The sequence below is a fragment of the Petromyzon marinus genome, chromosome 7 (genome assembly GCF_048934315.1).
Source record: "Petromyzon marinus isolate PM22_M1 ecotype Great Lakes invasive population chromosome 7, UKy_Petmar_22M1.pri1.0, whole genome shotgun sequence".
Taxonomy (NCBI): domain Eukaryota; kingdom Metazoa; phylum Chordata; class Hyperoartia; order Petromyzontiformes; family Petromyzontidae; genus Petromyzon; species Petromyzon marinus.
This window is the reverse complement of record NC_133673.1, coordinates 2810017-2836513: the sequence shown is the minus strand read 5'-3', so window position 1 is coordinate 2836513 and position 26497 is coordinate 2810017. Positions and strand designations below refer to the sequence as shown.

Here is a 26497-nt window from a genome sequence, read left to right as displayed (position 1 = left end):
TGTACGTATATATTGCGTTTTCTTGATAAATAACGCAGTGTATGCATTGTCTATCGATGATGTATTGTAATACTGTTTGACCTCTGGGCCCATGGTGTTCCCTGTACACGGTAACGATGTCACAGCTGTTTGGTGCAGTGACATCCACAAATCTTGTGAGTTGTAATGTATTCTTCCGGATCGTGGATTTTCCATATTTGCTCATTTTATGCTCAGCTCATGTCATTGCCTGCCCTTCTGGGAGGGCCTCACCAATGTTGTTCGTTCTAATTTTTTTTTTCTAACGAACCATTTTATAGGAAGACGTCAACGGACATCGCGCCTCAAACGTTACCCACCGCAGGCTATAAGAACCCAACCCCAGCAGTCGTTGTCAGCTGCCTTAAATAAACCGACGCGTTGGGAGCAAGGTCACAAATATATAACATTCAAGATAATTGCATGATTGTCTTTAAAATACGTAGCATTATCCTAAAACACCCGATAGCACGACTCTATATATCGAACACGTGTGTAGCTCGAATTCACCGGAGCACAGCGAGCAACTGCTGCTGCTGCTGCTGCCGCCATCATCATCGCAACAGTGAAATGACCACAGTTTAATCACCAAATGACTCGTTCAACAAATTAATTTGCGGTTTCACTTTCAAGGTAAACAAGGTTTCACATGTAGGCTATTCCAGTGGGAGTGCTTTCCGAGGTTTTGGTTCATTTGCTACTTAAACCACACATGGCAGCTGTCCTGTGTAACACAGTACATGTTTAATTGTAAGGTTTATCCTGACCGATATCTTGGCGTGCACGCGTCTCGCGTTAGCTGTAGGCAACGAGAAAGGTGTAAATCACTTTTCCTGAGCGGCGGTTTAGTGGTAACAGAATTTCCTCAATCCGTGAAATAGAGATAGCATTAATTGTACAGCGTCCAACTCAAAATGAGAAGATTTGCGGGTTCAAATCTCAGTAAGCTGTCGACTTCGTCCACCGTACACTTGGGGTCATTATACATTTGTGAAAGGTCAGCAGCCATCCTTTTGGAGTGACTGGCGGCACCTTCCACGTGCAAGTGGATATATCCTAATGTGGAAGCATTGTGGCCTATGGATGAAATGCGCCATAAAAAAAACGTACTTTATTATTTACAATCACTGACTCAGGATTGTAAGCATAGCTTTACGCTTGTTTGAACAGTGAAACGATTTTTGCTATTATTGCCTGAAAAAACTGGGAAATAATATGGTAATACGCGTGACTGGGTATAATAAAGGGTTCGCCGTCAGCCATTAAGATGCATCAGCTCATTCAAGCAGATGGGCTTCGACATCAATTGATGGGGAAACCGAGATATGGATGTTGATTCTCGCGAAAGCCATTACCATTATTAACAGCCCTTATAAAGCGAAAGTGTAAATAATGAGAATAAACTTCATGCATTTCTCTTGAGGGAGCGTGAGGTAAGACATTTGCATCTCATTATTATTTATTCCACTTCCCTGTGTTAAATTGGCACTTAATACGATCATTATGCCTCATTGGCAATGATCACCTGGCTGTGTGTGTGTGTAGGGCTTGATGCTGCTTGTGGCCAAAGAGAGACTGGAACAAGAGAAAAATGATCGGGAGGAACAAAAATCCGCTTACATGGCTGACAATGTGATACGCCTGGAACTCTCCCATCTCTCCAGCCAGGAGTTGCAGGTACTGCGGAGTGTCCATTTGGAATTCGTCGTACACAAACAAGTCGTTTTTGTTGTTGTTTTTGCAAAGGTATAAGAAGAGTACGACCTGTCGCTGGTGGGTTGATTAAAAAATAAAAATCTTCATTCTATTTTCTGCCAAAAAAAAAAGCCTGGTCCATGATCAATTACTGACAACAAGGTAACGTTCGTGTCGAGCTTATTTTGTGCAACACTTAAAATGACGGCATCGACCTTAGCGTCCGTCTTGTCGCTTCGCAAACATCCTACGTCTTGACCAGTCATCGCGTACGGGAATAGTTTATGGGGGGGGGGGAAACAAAAATAAGCACACTTCTTCCACGGAATGTGTGGCCGTATGAAAACGTCGCGCTCAGCAAAATCCCGAGTGTAATGGTTTGCCCGCGACCTTCGCTCAACGCAGTAAATACAAGACCATTGCGGAATTACACCCGGCCTCCACTGCCGAGTGACCCCTTGTCACCCGCTGTTGTCTGCCGCAATAAATGAAACGAGACCCTAATCCCGAAACGTCGATAACACTATTTTTTTTTAAATTATTAACAGCAACAACAAAAAACAAGTTAGGCTGCAGGTCTTTGCGAGACGTCGCAATGCTCTCTCGCCCGGTTATACGCAAAGCAAAACGCCCCACATCAAGTTGGCGAAGCGTGAACACCTTCAGGCAGCGCGGCTGTTCACACAATCGCGCAGACGTCACTGAAATGCATTAAGTGTGCCCTGCCGTCGTTCGCAAGTATACAGGCGGTAATGTACACACATAGAGTATTGTAATGTGCATCAATGAGCCACAACTGATAATTGAATGCATTCATTGCTCCTGCCTTGTCGTTGCAAACGACTGAGTATGTGAGTGTATGTCAACCACTCAAGACTCAAAATGAGTACCTGCTGTGATGTGTAAACATCCTCACTGGGGAGACAAAGGCGGCCGGGCGTGGTGTTGGCCACCCACCTCCTCGTGTGCTGTGCCGGCCTTCGTAGGTGATGCTCGCTAACAGTCTGTTAAGGCTACACGAGGGATATTTGTCTTTCGTGAGCGTGTGTGTGAGTGTAAGTGTGAACTATCAAACTGCATTTCAGCCAAGGTGCGCTTTCCACTATCTGTCCTTGTGGCCTTGGTGCACCAGGGGGTGGTGCTGGTCACCTCTGCTGCTGCGTCACAGCCATAATCATCGCCGCTTTAAATAAGCCATCCCATTAGTCTCCCCCCTAATTACAACAGTGATAATTGGGAATGCGTTACCATGCTGCGTGGGTTATTCAAATAACAAGTCAGAGCATCGTTGCAATAACTGGACGGTGGAGTGTTGTACAACACTACTGTCGCTCTTGCTTTAAATAGCATTCAAACTCACAGCAACGAAAGTGATAATTTAAAAAATATGCTACTGTGGTGATGATTATAAATAGCACACGTTTAATCCACACCTCACATAGTAGAGCTAGGCTGATTAGCATTGTTTTAATATTCTTGCAGTGGCCAGAGCAACACATGTTTTTTGGAACATTCAACTTTAGTTTCAATGGCTAATTGAATTACTGCGGGGCTTAAGAGTATGAGGTGTGGAGTTACGTAGAGATCTACATGGGGCGCTCTTCATCTCCAACATTGTTAATTACAAATCAGCTCAGTCGTTAATGGACGTTCCTCGTCCATTAAAGACAAACACAGGCCCAAAAGCCCAGCATGCCAAATGGCAAGAAAGAGTGCGAGGCATCTCTGTCGGAGATTCCTCTGACCCTTGGGAGCTGGAAGCCACGGTGCTGTGTGCTGTTTGTGCTGTACACGAGAACATCAGTTGCTCAGTCCCTCATGATTTTAGACCTTGTGTTGCCTCACAATCAGCAAGGCTTGGTCTACTCAGTTTTCACGGTATGATTCAACTACCCCCTCCCCCCCAAAAAAAACACAAAAAATCAATGAATAATCTGACCTTGTAAAAGCATTTCACAATGTGTCCAATTGTCAAGAATCAATTGCTCTGCTACGAAACTGGCCATTTCTACAAATACACTCTTGTATAGTTGGAAATATTAGTAATCATGATACAAAATCTATAACTGAGATATTAACAGGCTAATGGTGGATTTTTTTGCCTTTAAAAAATTATGTCCACATAGGAGTCAAGCATTCTGGCTTTAGAATAGAGGTCATTATCCACCAAAGCACTCGTGCCAGTAAACGGGAGAATCGATGATTATTAAGCCAGAGACCGGGAATTGCGAGGACCGCGAACGCGAGGATATAAACCGTCGTGCCCTACTATCCCACAAACGTGAGGCGTAGCTGTACAGCTCCTGCTCTGGCTCATGCAAGCGTTGAATCACGGTGACAATTTGCACAGACGTGGTGATGGGCGCCACGTTTCGTGTGCGTTACCCGGTAATACCGATTTATTTTGGCGTTAACACCGTAGTTTATCCGACCTTCAATTACGCCACTCCGAATAGGCCCGCTCCCCCCCCCCCGTCACAGTAATATAAGGAGCAGACGGGAGGGAGTCCTCCGTTGAACATCGTGCAAAAAACAGCAGGGGAGCGAGCAAGCTCTCGCGGCGGCGGCCAGTGTCCACGGGCTAGAGATTGAGCTTTAAACACCGGGGTTCTTGCTTGGGTCAGCATTGTCATTCTTCAGTCGTCATCCAGAGAAGTGTTCGTGTTGTGTGGCCTTGTCCATGGTTAATTTCGTTTGAACTCTCATTCGTGTATGATGTATGTATTGTGTGTGGGTGTGTATATATGTATTGGTCCCAAGTTCCTCTCCTGCTGTCTCACACGCAGACATTTACATCCATCTCATGCTGTTTCTTGCCAAATGAAGTTCCGGACAGCCGTGATAATCGGCGCTTTTAAGACCGGACGGGAAAAAAAAGCATTCTCTTTCGTGAAATTTCATTTAATCTGCTCAGTGCTATCTGCGCTCACGTCTCACATGTTTTCTGAATATGGCGTGTTAAAGATATTGGATTGATTAATTTATCCTGATTATACAGCGAATTAATATCACATATAGTATCATCATTATGCTTGTTTAATACACCACCTTCGTGAGAGAAAATAAAACACACAAGGCACGCTTGCGGTTATTATACTGCCAGTGCAGTTTTTTTTGTTAAATACATTTTCATTCAAAAGTGCAGTTTAATTACACAGTGTTTAGCGCTTAAGGTCAAGAAGTCATTATGGCCATGCCATTGTTGAATTGGGCCGTCCCACCGCTATATTTTGGCACGAGAAGCGACGGCGGTGTATTTGCGTGCATAAATGGCCACGCATGAATCGCAAATTGAGGTAACATACACGCATTTGTACAAAACAGAACTGGCATCCTTCCACCAAAAAAGAGGCATATTTACAGACAAAATGGCTACATTAATCCAGCCAATGGTGTTAATTGGCAATTACCGATGAGTTTGTAGTGTTCGGGTTATAGTGGCCTCGACACTCCACCAGCCTCGTTATTGGCAATTTAAGCTCTTTTACATGAGAGCAATTGATTTCTTACCGCTAACCCCCCCACCCACTCCACTGGGTTTGTATCTTGTTCAGGTAAGTAAGCTTCAAGCCAACGCGTAATGCAGTTTCACGTCTTATGTTTACGACTCCTCTTCTTGGTTCTTTCGGTAAAGTCACCACGTAGAATGGAAACAATAAAAATAAAACATAATAAAATAAAATTCTCACGACGTTTCGGCCACAACACAAGTAGCCTTCTTCAGGTGAAGGAACATAACAGTCGGGACGACAGAAGGCTACTTGTGTTGTGGCCGAAACGTCGTGAGAATTTTATTTTATTGTTTTATTTTTATTACTTTGTTTCCATTCTACGTGGTGACTTTACCGAAAGAACCAAGAAGATGAATCCCTGCAGTTACGAAAGATTTAAATCGAAATTTACGACTGCTCTTACTATCTCTTCCTCTCATGCTCTTCTCCCCCAATTGTCTAGATAAGTATGTTACTGTAGAGGCAACTACAGCACTAGATTCGTTGTCAGATGAGGATTAATCCACAGGTTGCGTGTCAATGCATGCTTGTAGTTAGCTCATATTGCTTCATTACGGAAATATAGATTTAGTTGACGTCACATTTTCAGAGTAAGGAACAAAACATATTTGATTGGAAAAGAGAAAATAAAGTGCACAACTCGTTCTCAATTAATTTCTCAAAAACTTTGGGGCGCCTTGGCAGAAAGTTCTTCTTCAGAATAAATGTACACGGTTCTTGTGTTGGAGATTCAAATAAAAATTTTGAAGCGACTGCATTGAGAGTGGTAACAAGGGTAGCTGGTCCTCCCATCGTGAATCCTTGCGAGACGGGGGGGAGGGGGGGGGACACAGGTCGGTTAAATAGACAACAATAACACAAATAATAACAAATAATTAAGTTCGGAGTGACTCTGCGTTATGTTTTGTACCCCAGAGAAGTGGGCCGACTCCACAACAGCTGAGCACCAGGGTGGGGGGGAGGTGGGTTGTGAAACAGCAAAACTTAATTTCAAAAGTCCACTTCAGAAGGAGCAATTTGCGTATCTGCAAAATCGATTAGAAACACCCTCCACATCTCAACACCACAGATCAATTACTCAGGCACCATGTCCACCCAAATTTAAATTCGAGCCGTGTCTGCTAATCCTTGATCACAATTGCATTCACGTAAATAATCATACAAAATGTAACCTGGCTACCCGTAGCAAACTAGCAGTGCACAATTATACGTGTGGTTTATCACAGGCGAGCTCGCACCGGCTACTCAAGCACACACAAAATCACTACTTTTGCTATTGACGATGCCTCAGTACAAGCCGGGCACGGTGGAGGCGAGGGTTGGTGGATTACACATATGTCGTGAAAACTTCATTCCCGTGGCCGTCGTCGAGGAATGAGCCATACCCTGGCTTGTCAGTAACAATGTGGGCTCCACCTGTTCCGTCTGTGTGGGATAGAGTGTTTCCCGCTCGCACACGTGAGTTATCTCTGAGTGCACCGATTTCTGGCTGAAAACGTCTTAATATATAGAGCACAGAATTTGAGCAAGTGGTGACGTCAGCTAATCACCTAGCTGCCTTCCCACTTGTCTGTGGTTCCACGTGCCTACTAGTCATTCCATTTAAACTGTTTCAAACTATTAAAGTATTATTAATTTTAAGAGGCAAGGTCCGCTGAAGCGACCTGGCCACAAATGATAGCTCAACGAAGTGGCTTGTCATGTAGAAATGGAGAGCAGTCAAATACTCTAAACGCATGTTGGTTCCAAATGTGGAGGGTAAAACCGAATGACCCGGAGAAAAATCAACGCGACCACGGGGAGAACTGCAAACTCCAAATATACAGACGTCATGGTCAGGATCGAACCCACGAAATCCTGCATACCAGGCGAGGTCATGATAATATCTCGCCACTGGGGTGCCCATCTCTTTGAGAGTGAGTGAATACTGTGTGCGTTACGATTTGATATAATTGTAAATACAGTATTAAGCTTGGAAACCGCTATCGATGCAGTTCCTTAATAATTAATATGCATGTAGGTGCAACGTAGGTGGTGACGCCAACACACGTTCCTGCTTTATTATTGTGGACACCAACACTCTTCCTAGGCCCGGACTTCAGTTCTTCAGGTTCCAACTTCGTCTTCTCTCCAACCATCCCTTCCCCTTGTGCTATCCCCTTTAATATCACTCGAGCCCCCTTTCTAGAAGGTTCGCTCACCCCATTCCTCTCAGCCAATCCCCGTCCTCCTTCTGCAGTGGTTGTCAACCTTTCCTCTGACAGTCAACCCTCGTTTCCCGCCTTTTACGTTTGAATTTCTCTCACAATAATTTCTTCAATTCTCGTGCTTAGCCAATCCTCTTTGAAGCCTCCCTGCACCAATCTGACGCATTGACACGATTCCTGACTGTCCGTTTGCACACGTACCATGGTAGGTACAGTATGTTGATCTCTTGCATACCTAATAATTTTAAAAGCCCAAAAGCCACCTACTGCATTTTCAAAATGTTGATTTCACAAAACACGTTTCAATCAGATGGTATAATGTATACTCATTTTGGCAGTGTGCATAGTGGTGTGGTGTGTGAGCAGCTAAATCTCGTTCAAGTAACATGGTCGGCCTCTCAGTAGCAATTGAAATTGATCCGTGTGTGGTATCAACTATGGCACATATCAATAGACAGAGAATATTCCGATGTTGTGCCATGTTGCATCACTATTGTACGGGACGCCAAGAGGCGAACTCGATAAATAATATATACTCACCAGGTCTAATGGCTTTTTGAGTTCACATAGCGCACTCGACTCTCATTGGCGAAGAGCTATCAGAGGGGCAGGACACAATCTAATTGAAGGTTGGAGAACCATTCAAATCAGATTGGCAGTCAGAGTACAGTCATTTGAAAGAGGCTACAAATGATGGTTGAGTTGGGAGACCGTTAGGAGGAGGGATTAGTTGAGAGTCTGGAAAGTTCCAGGGAAAAAAACAATTAACTAAACTTTTTTTTATGTCACCTGGTAAGGGCCACTGAGCTATTTAGCTCTTTTTCAGAAGGGATCTGGCAAAACATGTTAGCTCTACGAAGTGGCTTATCACGTGGAAATTAATAGCAGCCAAACATTCTTAACGCATGTTTCTAAATGTGGAGGGAAAATCCGGACCCGTAGAAAAATTCACGCTACCACGGGGAAAACATGCACACTCTAAATATACAGACGTGTCAGAGTTGGGATCGAACCCACGGCCTCCTGTATACCAGTCGAGGTAGTTAATTCGTCAAAGGATTTGGAAGAGCATAATAGGAGCGTATAGAAGGGGTTCGGGGTCTGAACGGAGTCATTCCCTGATGTGTTACGCGCCGTGCTAAAGACACAATTTCAAGACTCACCCGTGCTGGAACACCTTTACACTATCATAAGCACAAATCCAACTTCTCTTGAACACAAAGTTTATTTTTTTTATTTACACTGCACTGACATTTGGCTATGTTGTTCAAGCCATTTCCCTGGTTGTAAATGTAGACAAAACCGATGAAATAAGGGACCGGACTGTTAATATAACAAATTGTGACACCATGGATTCTACTTGAAAAATATCAACTAGAGCATCCGCCCAAGGAACCCTAACCAACACTTTGTGCGTGTTTTTTTTGGTTGGCTATGTACGGTGCGAAAGAAGTTCAATATGCATATGCACATACCACACAACGGTACAGTGGAGTATTTTAATATTAAAAGATGTTAAAGTCAGTCATAAATTGGTTGGTGTGCTGTTCAATGGAGAAAAAAAATACGGCGGACTGGCCAAAAATGTAAGGAACAAAAACATGTATGGACCAAAAAAGAATAAGCGGAGAAAAATAAATATAATTTTTTGAAATGCTGGCTCTCACAATGAAACGCGTATGACGCGAAATGTGCCCTAATGCGCTTAAATTTGTGTCGGCAATTGCGCTGCACAGGATCTTTGCAGGGAATTGCACAAAACCATCGACAAGGTGGATGAAGAAAGATACGACATGCAAGTCAGGGTGGAGAAAAACGACAAAGAGGTGAGGGAACAAACGACGTTATTGATGTATTGTGAATCATTTCACTTATATTTCATGATATCTGTGCACAGTATTTAGAGTCGGTAAAGAAACCCGTAGGTTATTTTTTTATATATATAAGAAAAATACGCCACTGGAGCTATATGCACTTTTAAATCTAGATTGAAAACTCATTTCTTTAAAACGTATTTTTATGTTGTTTGTTGTCCTTACCCCGCACCAACGATTAGCACGGTTGGCTATGTACGGTACGAAAGAAGTTTAGCATACGTACATAATGCCTCTTTTCAAAATGATATATACAATAATATTGCAATATATACAATACAACTGCATATACAATACATATATACAATGGCTGCACAACATCAAAGCCCATTCTAATAAAAGCACACGCGATGACTCCTGGTTATAATTCACATTCATGTGAATAAATATAGCAATATAGCTGCTGCTGCAAACCATACACAGCAAATGATGACATCACTGGCTCATCAGTCAATATTGATGCAATGTTGGTGTATTATCTGGCAATTTGGATATGGGCATAACAACGCCTGTGGAGTGGATGTTCCTCTGCATTATTTTCGAAGATAATGTGCATGTGTTGAACTTCTTTCGCACCATACGTAGCCAACTGTGCTAATCCGAGGTGCGGGGGAAGAACAAACTAAACACAAAAATCAGTTCTAAAGAAATTAGTTTTCAATTTAGATTTCAAAGTGCATAGCTCCAGTGCGCTTCCTAATATCGGAAGGAAGGGCGTTCCAGACGGCTGCAGAAGTGCATCTAAAAGCGCGCAATGCCGGTGACCGTCTTTGTTCGGTGGCAAGCCAAAAGCCACTGCTCTGATATTGCAATGGGATGCTGCGTTGACATTACATGCCCACATCGCATATCAATAATGCTGTAGCCTCAAATTGCGCTTTTAAAATAATAGTCAAATTGGTTTAACAATTTTCGTACACCTTTTGTCCTCTAGATTTTAAGCATGTCGTATTTTAAATCAAATGTGTTTCTCCACATCGCAATAGTCATGTTCTTTATTAAAGGTTAATAAACAAGATGACATGTTATAATGCGAAACAATAAAAAGCAATATACAACTGTTGCAATCAACTCCTCGCCATCCGTGTTTTGGCCCAATGAAGAATATTTCTCAACTCTAATCCCAGTTAGGCTTTCCAAAGATTAATTCTAAATTGAGGTGGGTAGACCAGTTTTTGTTTCTCTAATGCACAAACGGAATGTGTGGCAATATCCTCCTTGACAAATATTTACCCAAGTGCTTTTTTTATTATGGAGCAAGGGAACCAAGATTGCGCATCAACATTTTATTGAGAAGCTCAAGTAGGTACATGTTTTGCCACAGTTAATATCGTGTCCTTTCAAAGAGTTTGGCAATTTTAAAGGAGGTACAAGGAATTTCGCAGTCATGTTCACCGATATCGAGCTGGCTATTGTGTAGGACCGAATTACCATCCCAAGGGAAGACGAGCATATACATGTGTGACAGGCTCAAAGAAAACCACATATCAAGTCACACAGGACTCTAGGATGGGATGCCACAAATCTCCCTTCACAAGCGTCATCACGCGTCTGATCATGAGTTATACTTCGGCCACAGCCATATGGCGCCACATTGCATGAATGCACCTCATACTCAGAGCTATGCGGGGAATGCATCCGCAAAGATGGGCAAGTTAGTGATTAAACTTACATTTTACGGACGCGAAAATGTATTTTCTCCAATACATTCTGCACTGTCATAATTGAGGCTCAGAATAATCTTCCCAAATGTTTACACCTGATGGCACATGTAAGATCTTGTGGTATGCTATTATAAAAAAAACACAGTGGTATTCAGATAAAGGAATAGAAAATATAGCAACTGATCCTGACAAACATTCAATGCAGGTGTCGTGAGTGTGATAATGTACTCTGATAAACATTTATGCTCCCTAAAATGTGATTGTTTTCCCGTTTCAGATATTTATTTTCGTATTACTATTATTATGTTTACCTCCAATGCTCAGTGTCTCGGCCTCGCTGTGCGCTGCGTTGCACCACTGAGTAGTTAACCTCACATTCAATAACACTTCAGAGCCAGGGTGAACGTATTTAATGAATAAAACGAGGTAAAATTGGTGGAAAAACACAACACAAAATACAGCATATGTTAATACTTGCAATATCAATACATGAATGAACACTGCAGCATCATAACATTGTCTTAGATAACATGAATCTGAACATTAGGTCCTGGATGGACCGGGCACCTACATTAGCACTGAATAGCTATACAAGAGAATAAGCTTGTGTTAAATAAGGTCACTTTGTGTAATCACCATACTCCGGCCTAAATGTACAGGGCTGCATATAATACTGAAATGTGGATGAGATACTTTTTCATCCTTGCTCTCAAGATCGCAGTCAAGTTACATGGGCACAAGTCTGGCTCGTCTTATCCAACTACAAATAACTTTCACAATAAGTGGCAGGCTTCGTTGTTAACTAGGACCCCATATTCACCATAAAATGTAACAGCATTATACAGGCATTTACAGCGTTATAACGGCAATCCCAACGTAACAGCATTTCCAGTATCATAAGAACATGAACAAACCTACAGACAATGCTTCTTAAAGTCTCACAATGAACAGATGCACCTGTCTTCACGAAGACGCTAATTGTGCCTCCATTTTGTACTCTGTGTAATGGCTGACACCCCCGCCTGGCCTCGTGGCTTACCCTTAACTCGTCACTTCCTGGTCACATGACCAAACTCAACACCAGCATATCAGAAAGTTCCTGTGTAAACACACCCCCCATATCTGCCGTGGGGCAGAACACTCAGTTAATACTACCAGGTGGAGCAAGTCTATGTCACACCTTTGCATTGCATGCATGTAACAGCACAGCTGTTGTGCCTGCCTTGCACACCCACAATTCATATCTATATGTTGGATGTGGCTACTTGTTAAGTCTGTAGTTTGTTTGACTTCAGATTAATAGATCCATGGCCTGAACGAATGTTGGCGGATGATGCTTTGGAGAGAAAAAAAAGCCAAATGGACAGAAAATAGTGGGTATTGAGACATTTTGACAAAATAATAATCTGCATTTGCATCTATGTTGAACTTCTTTCGCACCATACGTGGCCAACCGTGCTAATTTTCGGTGCATTTATATCAACATTCAAACTAGGTTTTTAATGTTGATAGTGCAGCAGCTAAATATATATACAGTAAATCTTGACAACACAGAAGCAATGGTCTTACTCAGACCAACAAGGAAATCACCAGTGTCCTCATATATCAGCTGCAGCTTTCAGCTGATGTGCCCTGCACTCACAGCCTTCGTGCAGTGGAATTATTTGTTACCTACGCCTATTGGCTTTCCAGACAATATTATGGAAAGCCAATAGGCTGATGGACTAAAGCATATATATTTTTTTTATTGATATTTGGAGACAAATAAGTGAGTTCTGCTCATATTTCGTTTAACCCATAATGATCCATAGCAACGTGAAATCAGTTTGTCAATTGAGACAACTGTGTAACATTTAAAATGTGTTTTATAGAAACGATATTTGTTTGGCCTTTTACTGTTCTTTCGTATTATAATTTCAATATTTTTCACACAAAAAAAAACAAATTTTACAGTCAGAATCAGAATATTTATTTATCCTGGATAAATCCCATGGGCTTTTAATCTCTTTTGCACAGATGTCCAGTAGGGGCGGGTCAGAAAGTTACAACAAACAATGCAAAAAACGAAAGGAGTGCAAAGTATAGGAGAAGTGAGCAAATCTCTAAAAATAAATACGTAAAATAGATCAAGTGTATAAGGTCAAATTGCATAAGTACACCAATTCCCAAGCTTGGGCAAGGCAGAAAAACAACAGCAAGAACAGTACCAGACCACACCAAAAGAACACCACAGAGTCCCTCAATAAAATTGCACATTAAAATGTAACTATTGATACATGGGTAAGGTTGAAAGTTACAAATCATATTTGCAAATGCAGTTGTATCCAGCACTTATCTTCTGTACTCTTTGCTTATTTCGGTAAAGTCACGTAGGTATAAAATAAATCACGACGTTTCGGGCGCAACACAAGCGGTCATCCTCAGGTGGGAAAGCATGGTCTGCTGCTGAGGCAGACTGTTTTAAAAGGTTTGAAATGGGTGTAGCTCAATGGTTATAAAGAAGTTGCCGGGGCTAGTGATGTTAATGTGAGAAATTAGCATGACATTAATGTGAGAAATTAGAGGGCACGGAAGTGGCTATGTTCATGTGAGAGATTAGCATGATGTTAATGTGAGAGATTAGAGGGCATGGAAGTGGCTATGTTAATGTGAGGGATTAGCATGTTGTTAATGTGAGAGATTAGAGGGCATGGAAGTGGCTATGTTAATGTGAGAGATTACCATGATGTTAATGTGAGAAATTAGAGGGCACGGAAGTGGTTATGTTAATGTGAGAGATTACCATGATGTTAATGTGAGAAATTAGAGGGCACGGAAGTGGCTATGTTAATGTGAGGGATTAGCATGATGTTAATGTGAGAAATTAGCATGTAACTGTAGAAAAGGAGAAGAGTGGCCTCCTCGACGAGGGAGTGCAACCCAACGGGTGTGATCCAAAGGGCCTGTGAGTATGAGAGTGCAATCTAAAAGGCATGTGAGTATGAGAGTACAATCTAAAAGACATGTGAGTATGAGAGTGCAATCCAAAAGACATGTGAGCATGAGAGTGCAATCCAAAGGCATGAGAGTGCAATGCAATGGACATGTGAGCATGAGAGATCTAAGAGAGAGGCATATAGAGAGAGACAGAGAGTCGAAATAACAGCTGACATATGCAGGTTGGATGGAAACATCACAGTCAGTTAATATTTTACCTGCTTAATAACGTTCTTCCAATGATTGCTCAGTTTGTACCCATCCTCTCGGTTGAATGTGTCACGTTTACAAAGGACAAATAGTTCACTACTTTAGCCTTTGTAAACGTGATACTGTTTGGCCGTATCGGATGGTGGAGGGTTACGACACATTTATAAATAACGCCATCTAACCCAAAAACCTTTATTATGAATAATATTGGTCGCGAAAGCCTACGTGTTAAACTCTCAGTTGAAGTTGTGTCTGTGTTTATATATCTTCATGGCTTCATGAACAAATCTCTGAAGGTATCCGATAGGTTTGCAGAGTACCTCCATCTTGGAAAAATAAATTTCGTGTGAGCCCACAGCGTTAAAACTATGATCGGCAAGGGCAGAGGTATTGGTCCTACCGTGTTTCAGATCTGCCTTGTGTCTACGGACGCGGTCCGACACATGTCGTTTCGTTTCCCCAATGTAACTGCTGCCGCAACCACAGCTCAGTTTGTAGACACCAGGGTATTGCATGTCAGGAATCAGATATTTTACAGATGGGATTATCTTCTGCTGCAGTATATTTTTGAAGGAAGATTTACGATGTTAAGGGAGAAAACAAGCTTGTTCATAAACGTGGTTGATGCAACGGCAAAGGCTTTGTCACCGATTCCAATTCTTGTTCTTGGGATAGTTAAAAGCCAATTAGATGGACGTCTTAGGTTGTTTGGGTTTGACAATGGGGTTCATGAATTAGCTAAGTTTAGTGCAGATTTGCCAATAAGCATTTTATGGACGAACAGGGCCCAATGTAGATTTCTTCTTGCATCAAGTACCGTGAGATTTAATTTTAAGTAGAGGTCACAATGGTGGATCCTGTATTGTACATCCAGTGTATATCGAAGCACAGAATGATTAATTGGGTTTAGTCTGTTTAGTAATTCATTAGGAGCTGATCTGTAAGCAGCATAACCGTAGTCAAACAGTGGTAGAATGATGGCTTCAACAATTTGCAGGTACAATTGAATGGGAAAACAACATTTGTTTCTGTAAAACATTTTGTTTTAGTTTCTTCGAAATGTGATCAATATGGGGTCATAATGTAAGTTTGGATCAATCAGTAAACCCAAGTATTTTAAGCACTCCATTTATTCATTGATGTTGTTTCTGATATCTGTAATAGATGAAGGGGATAAAGCTGCGCTTTTGTTTGAAGAACATAGGATCAATTTTAGGAATGACAATTGATATTGAATTAGGTCGAAATCATGTTTGAGATTCTGTTTGACTTCGTTTGGAGATTTACACGATACTAGCATGTCAGTGTCATCAGCAAAGATATTTGCAACCAGGCTTTTGTTTACGTTTGTCACTTGAAATCAGGCAATCGGAGTCGGTAGATATATTGGTATGCTTTGAAAACCCATATCTTTAAAGTGGCCTTCCCTCTCTAGTCTTTTCCATTGCCCGGTTCTGTTTTTGTTTCCTGCTTTCCGTGAATTGCGCATTGGGATCCTAGGATGGAATGCACATTATACATTTGAATTATCATTTATCCGGGTTACTGAAGAGAAAATATAACAGATGCATCATAGCTGTGGTCATGCAGTAATCCACTCGAAAGCCAGACTGTTTACTGTGCAGGAGATTGCGACTTTCCAGGTACCCGTTTATTTGTGATTTAGGTATTTTTAGAATATTTGAGTTACTGGTGAATGCATAGAATTTAGTCTCTTATCAAAAGGTACGTAAAAAGTAAAATAAATAGCTTTTGAAATGTTCTTTTCACGATATTTTTCATAATGATGTCACCTGGGTCCAATGGCAGTAAACTTTGCATCGTGATTGGGACATGACCCTGGTACTCACAATCTGTATCCTTTTCTAGGCTGTGCTGCTTTATAGCGGATGTATCATGTTACAACAGACGGTGGTGATCTTGCACAAATCTATGTATATATGTTGAACTTCTTTAGCACCATAATTACCCAACCGGAGGTGCGGGGAAGGACAACAAACTAAACACAAAAAGCAGTTCTAAAGAAATCACTTTTCAATCTAGATTTAAAAGTGCATAGCGCCAGTGGCTTCCTAATATTGGAAGGAAGAGTGTTCCATACTGCCGCAACAGCGCATCTGAATGCGTGTGACCGTCTTTGTTTGATGGGCAGCCAAAAGCTGCTACGAGGATAACCAGTGTTCTTGTGATGGTTTTTGCAACTAACGAGACCGGCAAGGTATGCACCATGGGTGTAAGGATAACTTAACATTTATAAAAGAATGAAGATGCATTGTGATGATCACTGTATTAATTATGGCAACATTTAACTAATGTGCGGAATGGTTACCATGAAGATGTTTAGGATGAAGACAGAAATTGTAGGTTTCCACATAGATAGTTTTCAGAGGTAGACTTTGCAGAAGTGAACATTGGTGACTTTACCATGCTGATTAGTCCCAATAATTATGAAATTGGTCCACAGTTGTCTATCCTGCATCACTGCACTGTCAGTTGGTCACATTTGCTTACATGAATTTTGATGGGAGACAAAGACTTGAGTTCACTGCCTATGTGAACTCAAGCGCGTACACCAAGCTCTTAAGGCTAATGGTTACTCCGACTATACAATCCGCAAAGCTATCACTCAAACCATGAAGAAGGACCCTCTTGAGGAGCCTTTCAAAACCATCACTTTACCCTACATTGCGAGGGATCACAAAAAAAGATCTCCAAAATCTTGAATAAACACAAGATCCAGGTCCGTTTCAACACATTACATAAAATACGTGATCTGGTTCCGTCTGTAAAAGATGTGATTCCGGACATACAGTACCCTGGTGTCTACAAGCTAAGTTGCCTCTGTGGTAGTAGTTACATTGGAGAAGCCAAACGACATGTCTCGGACCACATTCGTGAACACAAAGCAGACATTAAATACGGTAGGACCAACACCTCAGCCATGGCAGATCACTGTTATAATTCAGTAGGCTCACATGAGATTGACTTCTCCAAGACAGAGGTTCTTTGCAAGCCATCGGGCTACCATGAGAGATTCGTTCATGAGGCTATCCACATATACAAACACAGAGACAATTTCAACCGAGAAGATGGATTCTGGCTTAGCAATCATTGGAAGGATTTGATAAACCATTTCGGGTCTTAATTGATTGTTCACGCTTACGGTGGCTTTCAGACAGCATACATTCATTTTTCGTCTCCCCCCTCCTCTTTTCCGAACATAGATGGACTCGTCCTTATAAACAAACTGCCAAATCGCTGTCCGTGGTGCAAACGTTAAAAATAAATAAATAAATGCTGACCGCCACTTCTTTAAAATGTTTCTTGCCGTTGGTTTTCACACCTGATGATAACTGTTTGTGTTACAGTCGAAACGTCGTGAGAATGTTATTGTTTTATATATATTTTATTATTTTATTGTTTCCCTTCAACGTGACTTTACCGAAAGAACCAAGAATATGAATTACTGCAGTCACGAAAGCTTTAAATAAAAAAATATTACTAGTTGACTGTATGAAAAGTATGTGCCTGTTGGGTGCAAAACATCTGAACTGAACATCATGAAATCAACATGGTCTATGGTTATCCATATTGCTAAGTAAAGACAATGCATTTTTGCGTAAACGCAGATATTCCACCCATAGAGAACATCGCCATGATTTATACAATTGCCATACAGAATCTTAATTTATTAATACATTGCAATTGTTAATGCCATCACAGAAAAAAAGTAGAATTACAATTCCTTTTTCCAATGTGCAGTTGTGCAAGGGCTCTTTGATTGCCCTAGTATGTCTTCCATCTCACAGCAAAATCTGGAAGATAAATCTTACACAAGTACCAGGATTATAACCCAATCACCGTGAAGTATTTTACTGAAATTGCAGGGATACAGCTCACAGAATAATATGAAGCCTCTTTACATATTAAACGCCATCGTACAATTCCATTAAAGACACATTTCCCAAACATGGACATTTAACCCTCAATGGAGCTTTGGGAAAATAACACTTAAAGGGCTGTATTCACCTATTCATACATGATGAATGCAACATTGAAAAGTAATGCTAATTACAGGAAAAGAAGTACTGTAATCAATATGTACATACATATATTCATTACTTATGAGAAAATAACTGAAGACATTTGCCAATAACACTTAAAATGAAAAATAGATAATATGTGTATATTTCGGGAAATGGCCATTCTTCATAGCACATAAGCAGAGGCCAGTAGAGAGATCAAGTGGATAATAAGAGTTGGAGACTGCATTTTACACCATGGGGTCTGATAACAATTATAATTTAAGCAATGTTTCCTTATTACCTATAAGGCTGTTCGAGTGGTCGGTACAGATGGGCACAAGCATGGGCGCAATCCTTTATCTGCAGGAGTTACTCTATCGGCTTTCCGACCAGCTGCTGTAATTGCGTTGGCGTATTTACCTTGCACTGTCCTCCCCCCCCCCGCTACCAACTCCTCCTAATCCTCCCACAGATCAAAGAGCTGCAAATGAAGATCTACGACCTCCGCGGGAAGTTCAAGCGCCCCCCGCTGCGACGCGTACGCATGTCTGCCGATGCCATGCTGCGAGCCCTACTGGGTTCCCGACACAAGGTGTCCATGGACCTGCGTGCCAACCTCAAGTCTGTCAAGAAGGACGACAAGGAGGAGAAGGTAAGGAAGGGATGGGCGAGACGCTCACTTGACTCGCCTAGTATGCAGGAGGTCGTCGATTCAGTCCCCGAGCGTGACACCCGTATATTTGGAGTTTGCGTCTCTCTCTCTTCCTTTTGGTCGTGTGGATTTTTCTCCGGGTCCTCCGGTTTTTTTCTCTTCCGCATTTAGAAACATGCCTTTTAGATTATTTGGCTGATATACATTTGCATGTGATGATAAGCCCACTTCGTTGAGCTATCATTTGTGGTCAGGTGGCTTCTGGAAAAAGAGCTATATAGCTCAGTGAGCCTTACCTGGTAAAAAAAAAATTAGTCGCCTACAATAACCTCTTTAGGCAATTGTGCCTCTTCCACCAGAAACAACACTGACGGTGGTAAAGCTTAAACGTGTGGGTTGGACATTGGTCCTGAATTCCAGCTCGCAAATTATCTTCATCTATGTCCAGTTTGCAGTTTTGACTGCAATGCTCAGCTTGGCATTTCATTAAGATTTCCAACTGTTGTGATTAGAATCAAATGAAGGCTTTTTCTCATGGTGATGATGACCTCCTGCCACTGTTGTTATTCTACGATAAATGCTACGGACAGGGCGAGTGAGGTCCACTTTTTTATTTTTGCTAAACGAATTTAATTGCATTGGAGTGCAGATCATTCAGCTGTGTTTTGACCATGCATGATGGACACATTTAGCAAGTCTGTAAAAAAAAATCTACATAGAAATACATTTAAACACTGACGTTTGATAGTGATAGCAATACATTAATTCCTATGACTTGTCAACATTGTAATCTATTTTAATAATGTATATTTAGCACAATTGTAAATGTAATTGCATATTAAAAAGTATATATATATTTCTACAACAGAATGTATATCATTATCACCGTATGAAAGTGCAACGATAATATTTACTGGGTTTCAGGTGTTTTATTCTTCAAATAAGTGCAGTTTATTTAAATAAAGATTGTATCGAAATTAAATAGGATAGATACAATGCATTTGTGCTTCCAAAAGAGACCATACTCACAAACAAGATTAATAGGCCTATGTATGCGTCCTTTATATATTTTTTTTCTTTAAAATATCATTAAATGCTTTCTGGATGCATTAAACACATTTTTAATTCAGATAAAGATAACACTGATGCATTCTATTAAATTACAGACTATTCTAACTGGGAAAAAAACTGGGAAACTAACGTGCACCCAATATATGATGATGCACTGCAGGAAAAAAAGTCATATAAGTATATTAGTCATGAAATTGTGTTGAGAACGTGACATTAAACATCCTCTGACACGATGGAATCAGTTGTCCGCTCTTTGCCATTTCTGTTACCAGATTAGTCCGCCGGCACTCAACGCCATTATATCCCTCCCGACCAAATCTGTAACACGGGGTGGGGGATACTTAGCCTACGAATGAGTGCGTGGAAGATAGTGAGAATCTCATTGTACTGCTGTATTTAATTAATGATAATAAAATAATTTATATATCCACAGGAAGTTGGAGATTGGCGCAAGAACGTGGAGGCTATGTCCGGCATGGAGGGTCGGAAAAAGATGTTCGACATCGCTGGACAGTAAGAAGCACGGCAGTCACTCGGACGAGGCTATGCCCTCGAGGCTTAGGCTACTTGTCATTTTGTGAGTTTAACAAAAGTGATGTACATAGTACAGTACTGTGCCATAGTACAGCACACAATCAATCCACTCCAACCGTAATCAAACACGTGGGAATTAGCCTTGTTTTTTGTAGCGATGGGTTAGCTTTATGGATATTATTACCCTGTAACAAAACAAATGGATATGCGTTGTCTTTTAAGCAAAACATTATTTGGCATACTCTTTGTTTTTTTCGGTAAAGTCACTCAGGTAAAACAAAAATAAAATAAATGAAAACAACTAAGTTTCATTTATTTTATTTTAAAGTCACATACGTGACTTTACCGAAAAAACCAAAGAGTATGAGTCCTTGCAGTCACGAAAGCTTCAAATCTAGAATTATTTGGCATGATATATTGAGTCTTGTGGTCGAGTAAGTATGAAAGAAGGGCAAACATTTCAATCACAATTTGTACGCCAATTATGGAATTTTGAGAGCAGACGTACTCATCACTCTGCAAAGAGATGCTTGGCGGTGTGGCTGCACGTAGCCAACCGTGACAATAGGAGGTGCGGGGAACGTAAGAACAAACTAAACACAAAAAGCAGTTCTAAAGCAATGCGTTTTCAATCTACACTTAAAAGTGCATAGCTCCAGTAGCTTCGTAATATCAGAAGGAAGAGCGTTCCAGACGGCCGCAGGAGCGCATTTGAAAGCGCCGCGCGATGGCGGTGACCGTCTTTGTTTTCTGGCCAGCCAGGAGGCTACATGTATACTTGAAGGCGGACGATCGTGCGGACATCTATAATGCGTTTGCACTCACTTTGCACATTCTCTGTAACGCCACACAAAACCTGATGCGAACATTTTTTTTTCTCCCTCCATCATATTTTATTTGCACACTTTAAAAAAAACAAACACACATCGGCTTGCAATTCTATTTCTATTTTGAGCGCTGCTGTTTTTTTTTTACCCATCGCATTTGCCAGTTTTACAGACGTCGGCTTGCCCACACACACGGTGCTGCACCAGAAGGGATCGTGCATATTTCGTGTCGATGTTACAGTTCTCCCATTTCCTCTTGCACGTCTACAATCGTAACCTAATTATAACCCAACCAGCACCGTTGCCCATGAGCAGCCGTTATTTATACGCTCTTGGTAGGAATGTCTCCTGCGATGTTTTCTTGTATGTAATTCGTGATCACACATCATAATCAGCGACGGTAACATTCATGTTATCACGCTGTCCATCATGACATTCATCATCATCATCATCGCATTGATTATTATGGTCTAACATGATTCATTCACCTTGTATTTCTACTGGGGGATAACAACCCCAACCTGGCTGTGCCATGCCTATGATACCTTTCAGCTAATTTTATCTCGTAATTATCAAAATGGATAAGTAGACAATGTCTCCTTCATATATCTGTCTCTCCACATAAAATACGAGTCTTTCACGCAACCTCAATGGGCCAACAACCTTCACAGAGTGCATTATTTCGGCAACATTTATATATATTTTTTAAATGTATAATTTCCTCTTGAACGAGAACCTATATTTTAAAGAGAAGGCTATACTTTCTCACCGATATAACATTTAAACCTCAGTATAAATACTTAGATAATTAAATAATAAAAGATCGGGATTTTATTTTACAAAATTGTAAAACAATATTACTAATAGTTGAAGATAAACGGTAATTATTAATTTGTCACATCCATTGTAACTCAGGAAAAATTAGATCATGATTAGAATGTATGAATAGCCTCTTAAATTGTACATACATCCAAGGAATTTATTGAAGGTGGACTTGAATGAAAATGGTCAAATTAAGAGGTGAGTGGGGAGCAGGTTGAAGTGCTTTTGGAGAATTTAATTTAAAAATGAAACGCAATACTGTACACCAGTGTGCCTAATGCACAACTTTTTTTTTAATCAGTGCATATTATTACTTGCGTTGGCAATTGGAGTTTAGTTAGATATGTAAGTTTACCAAAAATAGGAACAAACACTAAAAAGTGCTAAATTAAACTATTTTTTTATTTTACCATATAAGGTTCACTGAGCTATATAGCTCTTTTTCAGAAGCGACCTGGCCACAAATAATAGCTCAACGACGTGGCTTATCATGTGGAAATGTATTGCAGCCAAATACTCCTTCGATTAGCATGGTTGGCTACGTACGGTGCGAACGAAGTTCAACATACATACAGGCATCAGGGTCGGAAATGAACCCACGATCTCCTGCATACCAGACGACACAGTTAACATCTCGCCAACATGATGCCCAAAACAACGTGGAGAAATACATACAGGGAATTATACTGAAAGATAAATTAAAAGGACCAGATCAATCAGGGAATGAATGCAAAGTGTACGCATCGCATTGAAATGGTGAAAATGCAAGTCGGCTTGAGCAGGACGCACATCGCTCCAAAATATCACTGACGGATAAGACCGGCGATGGAGTGGCAGCCAAATGAGGGAGAGTATGCCTATAGCGCCACAGCCACCTTGGAGGTAGCGATCAGGCAATGTGCAGAAGCGATATGGATTAACGGCATCGCAAGACCGCGAGAGATGGCAACGAAGATTGTGGCTGATGATCATGAGTTGCGTACGACGTTAGGCATGATAGATCTGGTGGAGAATATTTAGTTTTATTATGTGGCGATATCTCAATTACCTATAATGGAGGAAAATTGTCAATGCGTTCTGGCATTTTATCAAGATGTACGTGGACTTTTGTGTATCTGCCCACAGAGCAGTGCTTTCAAATAAAGGCCTAATTGTTTTTGTTATTGTTCGTTGGAAAAATTGCCTTCTTTACTCAACAATCAATCAGAAACCTCCCATTTGCCATATCAGCCACCGATTTACATTCTAAAAATATTACTAGCAATGGTTTATTTGTTAAGGCCACCATAGGCGCGCGAGCAAATACACACTGAGGATGATTCTCCTCAAGCGAAAGCAAAACCCGAAATTGCGAGGCATTGTTGTTAATTCTCTGCAAAAGTATGTAAACACACTCCTCTACACTCGAGTGCCACGATTCCCCTTGACCACGTGTGGATGGGAAAGGCTTTGGGCATCTCACCGTGGTGTGTATGGATGAAAGGGTCAAGGGGAAGAGTTAAGGGGAAGAGTTAAGGGGAAGAGTCCGTTCTGTGGCCCAGAGTCGAGCCACAGTTGTTGCCCAGTTAGGATCCTAATTCGGCCAATGGGAGTGACTCTGTCTCTGTGACCATCTCGAGGAGGGGACAGCATAGGAGAGGCAAGCGAGGGGGAGACGTATGTTTAACTGTTTGTTGGTATGTTGAACTTATTTCGCATCATACGTAGCCAACCGTGCTAATCGGAGATGTGGGGAAAGGACAACATATTCAACATGAAGAGCAGTTCTAAAGAAATGATGTTGTAATCTAGATTTAAAAGTGCATAGCTCCAGTGGCTTCCTAACATCGAAAACGAAGAGTGTTCCAGGCGGTCGCAGACGTGCATGTGAAAGCGCGCGACGCAGCGACCTTCTTTGTCCGAACTTATTTTGCACTGCACGTAGCTAACCACGCTAATCGGAGGATAAAAAATATCGGACGGGTGGTACGAAATCATCGCTCCGTCCTGGCAGCGAAATGCAAATTGGCAAATCTAAACGCACTTAGTGCCTTGGGACCAACGTGAGGATCACGAGCGGAATACTCGCAGCGTTTCGTGACGGGGCGCGCTCATAAGCTCATAAGTGGGTCCTGGCGTGGGTCATCCCGGGCTCGGGGCTTCGCCTCCGGAGTTGTGCCTCGCCCCCTCCCTACCTCGGAGCAGGCCCTCCGCCGTGCGTGAGCGAGAGGGAATAAGTGGCAGTGTAGTCTCCCGTAGCGCAGTAGCTCCTCCGACACGAGCCGTTGTAGTGCTACCGAGTAACCAACGCCGTAAGGAATTACCGGCAACATAGGGAGACGTGAGATTTAAAATAAAATTAAATGTAGTTAGATTTTGTTTTTTTACTATTTATAACCCTTCTAGGTCGACGAGTAAAAGTACACTACTCAGCGTCACACATGCGTCTAGAGCAAAGTGTCAATTTAATCAACATTCACAAAATGCACCAATGTCCCCAAATGCCCCAGTGCAATACAATTAACGCATAGACCAGCTCCACTCAAACGAAAATTGAGTACAATTTGTATGCAACTCTGCACCAACGCACGAGTATTTTTTGACTGATCGTCCATAATTAGAAACATATTATTCCTCATAATTAAAAATTGTTAATTTGACAAAGTTATTAATTTTGTTCCTTTCTAATGACAGCATACGTTATGTCGACTGCATTGAACATGATTGGTATTGAAGATGATTGGTTTAAATGCAAAACACTGTGAGCCAACAATAGCCAGGAATAGTATTTGTTTGAAATGTACAATATTTTTCAGATTAAGATTAAGCTTTGCTAAGGTTCTTGTATGGATTTTAGTGTAAGTTAAATATTTGGTTAACCTTATGAACAGTTACAGGCATGAGCGTGTGTTGGTGTTTTAGTGGCTGTGCTTCGATCCACATGTGTTTGGGTATCACATCGGATTAAGCCCCTGCATCTTATCTAACATTCTGTAAATTGAAGAGGTTGAAATTGTTTTCCATCCATAATTGGATTATAGTTGAAGCACATGACTGTTTTTTCACATCTCACTCGCACTTTCAACCCTAATTGTTTCCATTCCACATCCTTTCAAATTGCCACAAACATGTCATTCCTTGAACTTGACTTAAGCCTATGCTATTTTTGGACTCCATTGGACTACTGTAATTCAATTCTGTGAGGGCGGTGATTCACACCCAGCCCACCTCACTCCGTCCTGATTGGTTGATTGCATTTTGCGCCACTGGCTTCACTGAGTGCAGAACATGGGCACCAGGCCTAATGATGTCAGGCGATTGAATTCATTAAAATGAATAATGTCACTTCCTCCAGCCGCTGCAGTGATATTTGCAAGACCGAGTGACTAGAAGTAAATAAGTTAACAATGATTGTGTGAGCTATTTGCAAGAACCTTTAAGGTGAGTCCAGTACGATTCAATTTGATCACTTCTGTATACTCTTAGGTTTTTGCAATTTTCATCATTTCAGTAGACCTCTTCAAACATATAGCAGCACTCGAGTGTATGGGGTTCATGGGGTGATTTTGAACCTGGATCCAGTTATTAAACAAATCCAATTGGATGTAAGCATGGCTATTTGTGCACCATAATATATAGTTTTTGAGTCTTGAAATTGCAGACAGCATTTCAAAGAGACTTACATGATTATATAAATGTGTGAAGAATTTGGCTTACATTGTGCAATAACTTCATTTTTATAAACATTATCATTTTACTTTGCAGGGCTTAAAGTTCAAGAAGAAGAAAAACAAGCATGTGTTGATTGGCGGAAGACTGGAGTAAATGTTTATAGTTGGTGTTTGGTAGTCCTTAAGCAATTGAGCATTGGCCCAGTAGGTTGTATCTTATGTTTCCTGTACGAATTACAATTAAATATTTTTAATTATCCTTTTAAAAAAGCAACTGGATTATGCTGCATTTGTAAGTAAGCATTTTAAAAACGCTGCTTAATAAAACATGATCACACAATCTGTGGCTTTGTGTATTTATAAACAAAAAAAGTGCATTACATCGTTTAAATACTGTCCTTGACTGACTTTGTGATGAGGAGGTTCATTCACACATCAACTTTATTGTCATCAGCATGTTGATCTCTTATCTGCATATAACCGTGGATATGATGAATTTCAGCATGCTGCAACCGTGCAATATTTTATCACGTGGCTGCGGAGACATCAACAACTGCAGCAAAGTCAAAAACATAATTCAAACATTGCCATTTTCATCATTTCCTTTAACTTCACTGTCATCTTCATTTACAATAATTGGCGATTATCTCCATCTTAATCATCTTGCTCCATCATTCACCGCTAACGTCACCGTCACCCCTTCATACGGAGGCTCTGCTGTCATCACTGCTTAAGTCGAGGTTCCATCATCCCACTCCCG

The 26497-nt window shown here is 41.1% G+C and overlaps 1 protein-coding gene across 3 annotated transcripts in view; it reads left to right on the top strand.

Annotated features, from left to right (window-relative positions):
- Window positions 1-26077, top strand: part of LOC116939854 (troponin I, slow skeletal muscle-like) — a 95939-nt gene extending 69862 nt beyond the window's left edge. For all 3 annotated transcript variants that reach the window (XM_032948779.2, XM_032948778.2, XM_076065265.1), the window contains 5 exons: window positions 1564-1695; window positions 9169-9258; window positions 18654-18833; window positions 20338-20417; window positions 25832-26077. In XM_032948779.2, coding sequence (XP_032804670.1) covers window positions 1564-1695; window positions 9169-9258; window positions 18654-18833; window positions 20338-20417; window positions 25832-25838 — 489 coding nt within the window. In that variant the 3' untranslated portion in view covers window positions 25839-26077. The remainder of the gene's footprint in view (window positions 1-1563; window positions 1696-9168; window positions 9259-18653; window positions 18834-20337; window positions 20418-25831) is intronic.
- Window positions 26078-26497: the final 420 nt, after the last annotated feature.